The sequence below is a fragment of the Phoxinus phoxinus genome (assembly GCF_949152265.1).
Source record: "Phoxinus phoxinus genome assembly, chromosome: 14".
Taxonomy (NCBI): domain Eukaryota; kingdom Metazoa; phylum Chordata; class Actinopteri; order Cypriniformes; family Leuciscidae; genus Phoxinus; species Phoxinus phoxinus.
In genome coordinates, this window is record NC_136889.1 from 162678 (window position 1) to 176748 (window position 14071).

The 14071-nt window shown below is 46.7% G+C and overlaps 1 protein-coding gene across 6 annotated transcripts in view; it reads right to left on the reverse strand.

The window, feature by feature from the left end:
- Positions 1-1251: 1251 nt before the first annotated feature.
- The window catches only part of npas4l (neuronal PAS domain protein 4 like), a 16481-nt gene continuing 3661 nt past the window's right edge, over positions 1252-14071 (reverse strand). For 2 of the 6 annotated variants that reach the window (XM_079634868.1, XM_079634866.1), the window contains 6 exons: positions 13667-14071; positions 13378-13474; positions 7381-7591; positions 6954-7063; positions 6371-6506; positions 1329-2688 (listed from right to left, as the gene is read on the reverse strand). The exon at positions 13667-14071 is cut by the window's right edge. In XM_079634868.1, coding sequence (XP_079490994.1) covers positions 1770-2688; positions 6371-6506; positions 6954-7063; positions 7381-7591; positions 13378-13474; positions 13667-14071 — 1878 coding nt within the window. In that variant the 3' untranslated portion in view covers positions 1329-1769. Of the gene's footprint in view, positions 2689-6370; positions 6507-6953; positions 7064-7380; positions 7592-13377; positions 13475-13666 lie in introns of all 6 variants that reach the window. The other 4 variants (XM_079634869.1, XM_079634870.1, XM_079634865.1 and 1 more) reach the window with 4 other exon arrangements.

The window sequence follows — 14071 nt, forward strand, 5'->3', positions numbered from 1 at the left end:
CATACACAACACCCACGCACATACACAACACCCACGCACATACACAACACCCACGAATATACACAACACCCACGCACATACACAACACCCACGAATATACACAACACCCACGAATATACACAACACCCACGCACATACACAACACCCACGCACATACACAACACCCACGCACATACACAACACCCACGAATATACACAACACCCACGCACATACACAACACCCACGAATATACACAACAACACCCACGCACATACACAACACCCACGCACATACACAATACCCACGCACATACACAACACCCACACACATACACAACACCCACGCACATACACAACACCCACGCACATACACAACACCCACGCACATACACAACACCCACGCACATACACAACACCCACGAATATACACAACACCCACGCACATACACAACACCCACGAATATACACAACACCCACGAATATACACAACACCCACGCACATACACAACACCCACGCACATACACAACACCCACGAATATACACAACACCCACGCACATACACAACACCCACGAATATACACAACACCCACGCACATACACAACACCCACGCACATACACAATACCCACGCACATAAACAATACCCACGCACATACACAACACCCACACACATACACAACACCCACGCACATACACAACACCCACGCACATACACAACACCCACGCACATACACAACACCCACACACATACACAACACCCACGCACATACACAACACCCACGCACATACACAACACCCACACACATACACAACACCCACACACATACACAACACCCACGCACATACACAACACCCACGAATATACACAACACCCACGCACATACACAACACCCACGAATATACACAACACCCACGCACATACACAACACCCACGCACATACACAATACCCACACACATACACAACACCCACACACATACACAACACCCACGCACATAAACAATACCCACGCACATACACAACACCCACACACATACACAACACCCACGCACATACACAACACCCACGCACATACACAACACCCACGCACATACACAACACCCACAGAGTAGCAGCGGCGGTGCTAGAGACCAGTAACCGCGCAGTGAGAGAAAGAGCATTACTATATGGCAAATCTCTGCCTGATTTTTTTTTTTTTTTGTACAAAATGTTAGTATATTATTGTCCTGCTCTAACCTGATAAATGCGACTATAAGACAAAGATATTATAAATATCATGATTTTGCATGTATATACAGTGGGTATAGGATGAGGATTGTGTCACTCATTATGACTAAACAGACCACAGTTTTACTTCTCTTAACTTTATTGACATTAGATACAAAATAGAAACAGAGCAAGAATATATAAATAAGCTCTAAACATTATAGATTATTCTGACAGACGGCGAGAGAAACTTTACATTAATTCTAGATTTAGATTTCTGTTAAAGTACAGAAAATAAATACAGTGATTTGATGAGGTAGATTCAGTTAAGTGCAGCTTATTATTGAATCGTTTACAAGAAAAATCGTTTACAAAGTTATCTAAACATCCTTAAATCAAGATACAGCCACTGGTTGCCATGGCAATATGCCATACTGAGTTACTAGAGTAAGTCACGGACTTCAGTTAGTGTGTATTCTTCCATAAGCGTCACATGACCAGATCTACTGCATGGCGACGTACAGGCAGTGCTGGAGCTGCGAGGGGCCGTCACACACACACCCCGAGTGTCTGACCGCAAGCCCATCACACACACAACCCGAGTGAGTGTCTGATCCCGTCCAGATCCCGCAGGATCCCGTCGATCACCGTCTCGTCAAGCAGTGGCCAGTGTGTGTCTAGCGAGTGGATCTGATGGGCCAGCGAGTGTGTATGTGTGTCCAGTGTGCCGGAGTTCTGCGGGCCGTAGAGGAAGTGTGTGTGTGTATCCGCGGAGGGCGAGGGCTCTGGCGTCAGATCCGGCCCGAACAGGAAGTGCTCCGGGATCTCGTTCCTGTCCAGCACCGGTACACACACGGGCACGCGGTGAGAGTCCGGCACACACACGGGCATGCGGTGAGAGTGCGGCACACATACGGGCACCCGATGAGAGTCCGGCACACACACGGGCATGCGGTGAGAGTGCGGCACACATACGGGCACCCGATGAGAGTCCAGCACACACACGGGCACGCGGTGAGAGTCCGGCACACACACGGGCATGCGGTGAGAGTCCGGCACACATACGGGCATGCGGTGAGAGTCCGGCACACACACGGGCACGCGGTGAGGGTCCGGCACACACACGGGCAGGCGGTGAGAGTCCGGCACACACACGGGCACGCGGTGAGAGTCCGGCACACACACGGGCACGCGGTGAGAGTCCGGCACACACACGGGCACCCGGTGAAAGTCCGGCTCACACACAGTAGGAGCGACAGTGAACGCTGGCGGGCAGAAGCACGAGTCGCTCACCAGCTGCTCCAGAGCACTGAGGCCGGAGGACAGGAAGTCGTCAGACAGGAAGTCGGAGGAGTGGCAGGAAGTGGGGCTGTAGGGCGGTGTGGGGAAGAAGCCAGTCTCCGAGCTGCTCCCGGTCTTGATCCGCATCTCTTCTGCCGTCGGACCCGGAGACACCGGAGTGCTGCCGTACAGCTTGTGTTTGAGATAGACGGCCTCCGTTTCACTGCAGACGGAAGATCATGAGTTACTGGGACACACACAATCTCACATCACATCTTTCACATTTCTTCTTACTTGCAGGACAGACGCTCTCTAGTACAATAGGGTCATTATTTCTCAGATAATCAGTACTTGTAATCACCACAGGGTTCAGTTCTGGGGCCTATATTGTTTTCCATGTACAGGTTACCTGTAAAGATGGAGAAGATGAAGGAGATGATGAAGATGGAGAAGAAGATTATGAAGAAGATGATGAAGATGGAGAAGAAGATTATCAAGAAGATGATGATGAAGATGATGGAGATGATGAAGATGGAGAAGATTATCAAGAATATGATGATGAAGATGGAGAAGATGAAGGAGATGATGAAGATGGAGAAGAAGATTATGAAGATGATGATGGAGATGATGAAGATGGAGAAGAAGATTATCAAGATGATGATGGAGATGATGAAGATGGAGAAGATTATCAAGAAGATGATGATGAAGATGGAGAAGATGATGATGGAGATGATGAAGATGGAGAAGAAGATTATCAAGAAGATGATGATGAAGATGGAGAAGATGAAGGAGATGATGAAGATGGAGAAGAAGATTATGAAGATGATGATGATGGAGATGATGAAGATGGAGAAGAAGATTATCAAGAAGATGATGATGAAGATGGAGAAGATGAAGGAGATGATGAAGATGAAGGAGAAGATTATGAAGAAGATGAAGGAGATGATGAAGATGGAGAAGAAGATTATCAAGAAGATGATGAAGATGGAGAAGATGAAGGAGATGATGAAGATGGAGAAGAAGATTATGAAGAATATGATGAAGATGGAGAAGAAGAAGGAGATGATGAAGATGGAGAAGAAGAATATGAAGATGATGATGAAGATGGAGAAGATGAAGGAGATGATGAAGATGGAGAAGAAGATTATGAAGATGATGATGAAGATGGAGAAGATGGAGGAGATGATGAAGATGGAGAAGAAGATTATGAAGAAGATGATGAAGATGGAGAAGAAGAAGGAGATGATGAAGATGGAGAAGAAGATTATGAAGATGATGATGAAGATGGAGAAGATGGAGGAGATGATGAAGATGGAGAAGAAGATTATGAAGAATATGATGAAGATGGAGAAGATGGAGGAGATGATGAAGATGGAGAAGAAGATTATGAAGATGATGATGAAGATGGAGAAGAAGATTATCAAGAAGATGATGATGAAGATGATGGAGATGATGAAGATGGAGAAGATTATCAAGAAGATGATGATGAAGATGGAGAAGATGAAGGAGATGATGAAGATGGAGAAGAAGATTATGAAGATGATGATGGAGATGATAAAGAGAGAGAAGAAGATTATCAAGAAGATGATGATGAAGATGGAGAAGATGAAGGAGATGATGAAGATGGAGAAGAAGATTATGAAGATGATGATGGAGATGATGAAGATGGAGAAGAAGATTATCAAGAAGATGATGATGAAGATGGAGAAGATGAAGGAGATGATGAAGATGAAGGAGAAGTTTATGAAGAAGATGAAGGAGATGATGAAGATGGAGAAGAAGATTATCAAGAAGATGATGAAGATGGAGAAGATGAAGGAGATGATGAAGATGGAGAAGAAGATTATGAAGAATATGATGAAGATGGAGAAGAAGAAGGAGATGATGAAGATGGAGAAGAAGATTATGAAGATGATGATGAAAATGGAGAAGATGAAGGAGATGATGAAGATGGAGAAGAAGATTATCAAGAAGATGATGAAGATGGAGAAGAAGAAGGAGATGATGAAGATGGAGAAGAAGATTATGAAGATGATGATGAAGATGATGGAGATGATGAAGATGGAGAAGATGAAGGAGATGATGATGAAGATGGAGAAGATGGAGGAGATGACGAAGATGGAGAAGAAGATTATGAAGAAGATGATGAAGATGGAGAAGAAGAAGGAGATGATGAAGATGGAGAAGAAGATTATGAAGATGATGAAGATGGAGAAGATGGAGGAGATGATGAAGATGGAGAAGAAGATTATGAAGATGATGATGAAGATGGAGAAGATGGAGGAGATTATGAAGATGGAGAAGAAGATTATGAAGATGATGATGAAGATGGAGAAGATGGAGGAGATGATGAAGATGGAGAAGAAGATTATGAAGAATATGATGAAGATGGAGAAGATGGAGGAGATGATGAAGATGGAGAAGAAGATTATGAAGATGATGATGAAGATGGAGAAGATGAAGGAGATGATGAAAATGGAGAAGAAGATTATGAAGATGATGATGAAGATGGAGAAGATGAAGGAGATGATGAAGATGAAGGAGAAGATTATGAAGAAGATGAAGGAGATGATGAAGATGGAGAAGAAGATTATGAAGATGATGATGAAGATGGAGAAGATGAAGGAGATGATGAAGATGGAGAAGAAGATTATGAAGATGATGATGAAGATGGAGAAGATGAAGGAGATGATGAAGATGGAGAAGAAGATTATGAAGATGATTATGAAGATGGAGAAGAAGATAATGAAGATGATGATGAAGATGGAGAAGATGAAGGAGATAATGAAGATGGAGAAGAAGTTTATGAAGATGATGATGAAGATGGAGAAGATGAAGGAGAAGATTATGAAGAAGATGAAGGAGATGATGAAGATGGAGAAGAAGATTATCAAGAAGATGATGATGAAGATGATGGAGATGAAGGAGATGATGAAGATGGAGAAGATTATCAAAAAGATGATGATGAAGATGATGGAGATGATGGAGATGAAGATGATGATAAAGATGGAGAAGATGAAGGAGATGATGAAGATGGAGAAGAAGATTATGAAGATGATGATGAAGATGAAGGAGAAGATGATGATGGAGAAGATGAAGATGGAGAAGATGATGATGATGATGAAGATGGAGAAGATGATGGAGATGATGAAGAAGGAGAAGATGAAGGAGATGATGAAGATGGAGATGGAGAAGATGATGGAGATGATGAAGATGGAGAAGATGATGATGATGATGAAGATGGAGAAGATGAAGATGAAGATGGAGAAGATGAAGATGGAGAAGATGATGATGATGATGAAGATGGAGAAGATGATGGAGATGATGAAGAAGGAGAAGATGGAGATGATGAAGAAGAAGATGATGAAGATGGAGAAGATGAAGGAGATGATGAAGATGAAGATGGAGATGGAGAAGATGATGAAGAAGGAGAAGATGGAGATGATGAAGAAGAAGATGATGAAGATGGAGAAGATGAAGGAGATGATGAAGATGAAGATGGAGATGGAGAAGATGATGATGATGATGAAGATGGAGAAGATGAAGGAGATGATGAAGATGGAGATGGAGAAGATGATGATGATGTTGAAGATGGAGAAGATGAAGGAGATGGAGAAGATGAAGGAGATGATGAAGATGAAGATGGAGATGGAGATGGAGAAGATGGAGAAGATGAAGGAGATGATGAAGAAGAAGATGATGAAGATGGAGAAGATGATGGAGATGGAGAAGATGGAGAAGATGAAGGAGATGATGAAGATGGAGAAGAAGATTATGAAGATGATGATGAAGATGGAGAAGATGAAGGAGATTATGAAGATGATGATGAAGATGGAGAAGATGAAGGAGATGATGAAGATGGAGAAGATGAAGGAGATGATGAAGATGATGATGAAGATGCTCACCTGATGACGTGGCTGGCGCAGGAGATCGACTCTTTGGCGGCTCCTATAGTTGCACGGGTGTAGAGCCAGACCCAGGACAGATCCTTGCGCTGCAGTCGGCCCAGCATCTGAGTGTGTGTGTCGCCCGCGCCGCGCACTGCAGAACCAGACACAACATCATCAGCGCTCGACCAGAGTCTCTTCTGCTCGTTTATTTCATCAAATATGCAGGAAAACAGTGAAATATTATTATAATGTAATCATCAGTTGTCTATGTGAATATACAGTAAAGTGTAATTTATTCCTGTGATCAAAGCTGAGTTTATCATCATTACTCCAGTCTTCAGTGTCACATGATCCTCCAGAACTCAGTGTAATATGAGGATCTGATGATCAAGACACAGTTATGATCATTATCAATTATCCTATTTTTTTGGAAACGGTGATATGTTTTATTTTTCAGGATTCTTTGATGAATAGAAAGTTGAAAAGATCAGAAACAGAATCTTTTGTAACATTATAAATGTCTTTACTGTCACTTTTGTCTATTGAATGCATCCTTGCAGAATAAAAGTGTTTGTGTCGTCCCGTCTGTGAGACTCACGGAGGGTCGAGTGGCAGCGGGCGGCGAGCGTGATGTCATCAGGGTGCAGGAGGCCGTACCACGATCGGCCAATCAGCTCCTCCGCTGAGAAACCCAGGTGGAAGACGACACTGCGGGAACAAACACTCGGTCAACACACGGATCACGCCGGTCTCCATAATGACGTCTCGGTGTCCGAAAAATAAAGTGAGTGTGTGCTGAAAACAAGACCAATGTCCGCCAGTGGAGTCAGAACTTCATTCAAAGAGAAGACGATTGTTTGTCTGACTCCACGGGCGGATGTTCGTCTTGTTTTCAGCACACACTCATTTTTCAGTAAACAACACTTCATATCTTCAGTCATTCTCAGTACGTGTCGTGATTTAAGAGTGTGTAGATGTTTCGAGACAGAAACACTGAGGAAGAAGAAGAGGTGTGTGTGACGTACCTGTAGGGGGCGTGAGCGAGGCTCATGTCGGGCCGGTGGAGTGTGTGGAGTGTGTGGAGTGTGTGGAGATCCTGCAGTGTGTCGGCGGTGGGAGAACAGAGAGCCACGAACACACACGAGTTCAGGAACCGTCCCTTCAGCAGCATCGAGACGCAGCCGCGGCGCAGCCGGAACGCCCTGGAGGAGCGCATGCGACACACCAGACTCCTCTCTGAGACACACACACACACACACACACACACACACACACGTCAGATACTGATACAACACACCAGACTCCTCTCTGAGACACACACACACACACACACACACACACACACACGTCAGATACTGATACAACACACCAGACTCCTCTCTGAGACACACACACACACACACACACACGTCAGATACTGATACAACACACCACACACCAGACTCCTCTCTGAGACACACACACACACACACACACACGTCACACGTCAGACCCTGATACAACACACCACACACCAGACTCCTCTCTGAGACACACACACACACACACACGTCAGATACTGATACAACACACCAGACTCCTCTCTGAGACACACACACACACACACACACACACGTCAGACCCTGATACAACACACCACACACCAGACTCCTCTCTGAGACACACACACACACACACACGTCAGATACTGATACAACACACCAGACTCCTCTCTGAGACACACACACACACACACACGTCAGATACTGATACAACACACCAGACTCCTCTCTGAGACACACACACACACACACACACACACACGTCAGATACTGATACAACACACCAGACTCCTCTCTGAGACACACACACACACACACACACACACACACGTCAGATACTGATACAACACACCAGACTCCTCTCTGAGACACACACACACACACACACACGTCAGATACTGATACAACACACCGCACACCAGACTCCTCTCTGAGACACACACACACACACACACACACCAGACTCCTCTCTGAGACACACACACACACACACGTCAGATACTGATACAACACACCACACACCAGACTCCTCTCTGAGACACACACACACACACGTCAGATACTGATACAACACACCACACACCAGACTCCTCTCTGAGACACACACACACACACACACGTCAGATACTGATACAACACACCAGACTCCTCTCTGAGACACACACACACACACACACACACACACACGTCAGATCCTGATACAACACACCAGACTCCTCTCTGAGACACACACACACACACACACACACACACACACACACACACGTCAGATCCTGATACAACACACCAGACTCCTCTCTGAGACACACACACACACACACACACACACACACACACAGTCAGATCCTGATACAACACACCAGACTCCTCTCTGAGACACACACACACACGTCAGATCCTGATACAACACACCAGACTCCTCTCTGAGACACACACACACACGTCAGATCCTGATACAACACACCAGACTCCTCTCTGAGACACACACACACACACACGTCAGATACTGATACAACACACCGCACACCAGACTCCTCTCTGAGACACACACACACACACACACACACACCAGACTCCTCTCTGAGACACACACACACACACACACACGTCAGATACTGATACAACACACCACACACCAGACTCCTCTCTGAGACACACACACACACACACACACACACACACGTCAGATACTGATACAACACACCACACACCAGACTCCTCTCTGAGACACACACACACACACACACACACGTCAGATACTGATACAACACACCAGACTCCTCTCTGAGACACACACACACACACACACACACACACGTCAGATCCTGATACAACACACCAGACTCCTCTCTGAGACACACACACACACACACACACACACACGTCAGATCCTGATACAACACACCAGACTCCTCTCTGAGACACACACACACACACACACACACACACACACACACACACACACACACACACGTCAGATCCTGATACAACACACCAGACTCCTCTCTGAGACACACACACACACGTCAGATCCTGATACAACACACCAGACTCCTCTCTGAGACACACACACACACACACACACACGTCAGATACTGATACAACACACCAGACTCCTCTCTGAGACACACACACACACACACACACACACACACACACACACACACACACACACACGTCAGATCCTGATACAACACACCACACACCAGACTCCTCTCTGAGACACACACACACACACGTCAGATCCTGATACAACACACCAGACTCCTCTCTGAGACACACACACACACACACACACACGTCAGATACTGATACAACACACCAGACTCCTCTCTGAGACACACACACACACACACACACGTCAGATACTGATACAACACACCAGACTCCTCTCTGAGACACACACACACACACACGTCAGATCCTGATACAACACACCACACACACACACACACACACACGTCAGATACTGATACAACACACCAGACTCCTCTCTGAGACACACACACACACACACACACACACACACACACACACACACACACGTCAGATACTGATACAACACACCAGACTCCTCTCTGAGACACACACACACACACACACACACACACACGTCAGATACTGATACAACACACCAGACTCCTCTCTGAGACACACACACACACACACACACACACACGTCAGATACTGATACAACACACCAGACTCCTCTCTGAGACACACACACACACACACACACACACACACGTCAGATACTGATACAACACACCACACACCAGACTCCTCTCTGAGACACACACACACACACACACACACGTCAGATACTGATACAACACACCAGACTCCTCTCTGAGACACACACACACACACACGTCAGATCCTGATACAACACACCAGACTCCTCTCTGAGACACACACACACACACACACACACACACACACACACGTCAGATCCTGATACAACACACCAGACTCCTCTCTGAGACACACACACACACACGTCAGATCCTGATACAACACACCAGACTCCTCTCTGAGACACACACACACACACACGTCAGATCCTGATACAACACACCAGACTCCTCTCTGAGACACACACACACACACACACACACACACACGTCAGATCCTGATACAACACACCAGACTCCTCTCTGAGACACACACACACACACACACACGTCAGATACTGATAAAACACACCACACACCAGACTCCTCTCTGAGACACACACACACACACACGTCAGATCCTGATACAACACACCAGACTCCTCTCTGAGACACACACACACACACACACACGTCAGATACTGATACAACACACCACACACCAGACTCCTCTCTGAGACACACACACACACACGTCAGATCCTGATACAACACACCAGACTCCTCTCTGAGACACACACACACACACACACACACGTCAGATACTGATACAACACACCAGACTCCTCTCTGAGACACACACACACACACACACACGTCAGATACTGATACAACACACCAGACTCCTCTCTGAGACACACACACACACACACGTCAGATCCTGATACAACACACCACACACACACACACACACACACACACGTCAGATACTGATACAACACACCAGACTCCTCTCTGAGACACACACACACACACACACACACACACACACACACACGTCAGATACTGATACAACACACCAGACTCCTCTCTGAGACACACACACACACACACACACACGTCAGATACTGATACAACACACCAGACTCCTCTCTGAGACACACACACACACACACACACACACACACGTCAGATACTGATACAACACACCACACACCAGACTCCTCTCTGAGACACACACACACACACACACACACACACACACGTCAGATCCTGATACAACACACCAGACTCCTCTCTGAGACACACACACACACACACGTCAGATCCTGATACAACACACCAGACTCCTCTCTGAGACACACACACACACACACACACACACACACGTCAGATCCTGATACAACACACCAGACTCCTCTCTGAGACACACACACACACACACACACGTCAGATACTGATAAAACACACCACACACCAGACTCCTCTCTGAGACACACACACACACACACACACACGTCAGATACTGATACAACACACCAGACTCCTCTCTGAGACACACACACACACACACGTCAGATCCTGATACAACACACCACACACACACACACACGTCAGATACTGATACAACACACCAGACTCCTCTCTGAGACACACACACACACACACACACACACACGTCAGATACTGATACAACACACCAGACTCCTCTCTGAGACACACACACACACACACACACACACACACACACACACGTCAGATACTGATACAACACACCACACACACACACACACACACACACACACGTCAGATACTGATACAACACACCAGACTCCTCTCTGAGACACACACACACACACACACACACACACGTCAGATACTGATACAACACACCAGACTCCTCTCTGAGACACACACACACACACACACACACACACACACACACACACGTCAGATACTGATACAACACACCACACACCAGACTCCTCTCTGAGACACACACACACACACACACGTCAGATCCTGATACAACACACCAGACTCCTCTCTGAGACACACACACACACACACGTCAGATCCTGATACAACACACCAGACTCCTCTCTGAGACACACACACACACACACGTCAGATCCTGATACAACACACCAGACTCCTCTCTGAGACACACACACACACACACACACACACACACACACACGTCAGATCCTGATACAACACACCAGACTCCTCTCTGAGACACACACACACACACACACACACGTCAGATACTGATAAAACACACCACACACCAGACTCCTCTCTGAGACACACACACACACACACACGTCAGATACTGATACAACACACCAGACTCCTCTCTGAGACACACACACACACACACACACACACACACACACACACACACACACACACACGTCAGATCCTGATACAACACACCAGACTCCTCTCTGAGACACACACACACACACGTCAGATACTGATACAACACACCAGACTCCTCTCTGAGACACACACACACACACACACACACACACACACACACACACACACACACACACACACACGTCAGATACTGATACAACACACCACACACCAGACTCCTCTCTGAGACACACACACACACACACACGTCAGATACTGATACAACACACCAGACTCCTCTCTGAGACACACACACACACACACACACACACACACACACACACACACACACACGTCAGATCCTGATACAACACACCAGACTCCTCTCTGAGACACACACACACACACGTCAGATACTGATACAACACACCAGACTCCTCTCTGAGACACACACACACACACACACACACACACACACACACACACACACACACACACACACACGTCAGATACTGATACAACACACCACACACCAGACTTCTCTCTGAGACACACACACACACACACACACACGTCAGATACTGATACAACACACCGCACACCAGACTCCTCTCTGAGACACACACACACACACACACACACACACACACACACACACACACACGTCAGATACTGATACAACACACCGCACACCAGACTCCTCTCTGAGACACACACACCAGACTCCTCTCTGAGACACACACACACACACGTCAGATCCTGATACAACACACCAGACTCCTCTCTGAGACACACACACACACACACACACACACGTCAGATCCTGATACAACACACCAGACTCCTCTCTGAGACACACACACACACACACACACACGTCAGATCCTGATACAACACACCAGACTCCTCTCTGAGACACACACACACACACACACACGTTAGATCCTGATACAACACACCAGACTCCTCTCTGAGACACACACACACACACACACACACACACCTGTGCAGTCGTCCGGGTCTCTCAGCACCAGCTTCAGCGCTTCTGCATCTCGAGTGTCCATCATCTCATAGAGCGAGTCTCCCTGAAGCACGTCCACCTGTGAAACAACACACACACCAAACTTTTAAACACACTCAACACAACCACCGAAGTGAAGAGATGATCATCTAAACAACTGATGATCTTTACAGCGGAAGAGAATCAATCACATCTCACTTTATCTGGACAGTAACTGTATTCTAGAGCCGCTGTAAAGCCGAACTCTGTCACTGAGGAACCAGACGCTCACCATCGAGAGGCCGAGATGCTCCTCCACGTTCTCCGACACACACAGCAGTTTGCCCTCCGCCGTCACGGCAACAACAAATCCAGGCAAGGCTTGAAGAAAGCTCTCGTTCAGAGCAGAGAGTCCACTGATGTCCTCAACTACACCTGGAGCAACACCTGGAGCAACACCTGGAGCAACACCTGGACCTGGAGCAACACCTGGAGCAACACCTGGAGCAACACCTGGAGCAACACCTGGAGCAACACCTGGACCTGGAGCAACACCTGGAGCAACACCTGGAGCAACACCTGGAGCAACACCTGGACCTGGAGCAACACCTGGAGCAACACCTGGAGCAACACCTGGAGCAACACCTGGAGCAACACCTGGAGCAACACCTGGACCTGGAGCAACACCTGGAGCAAC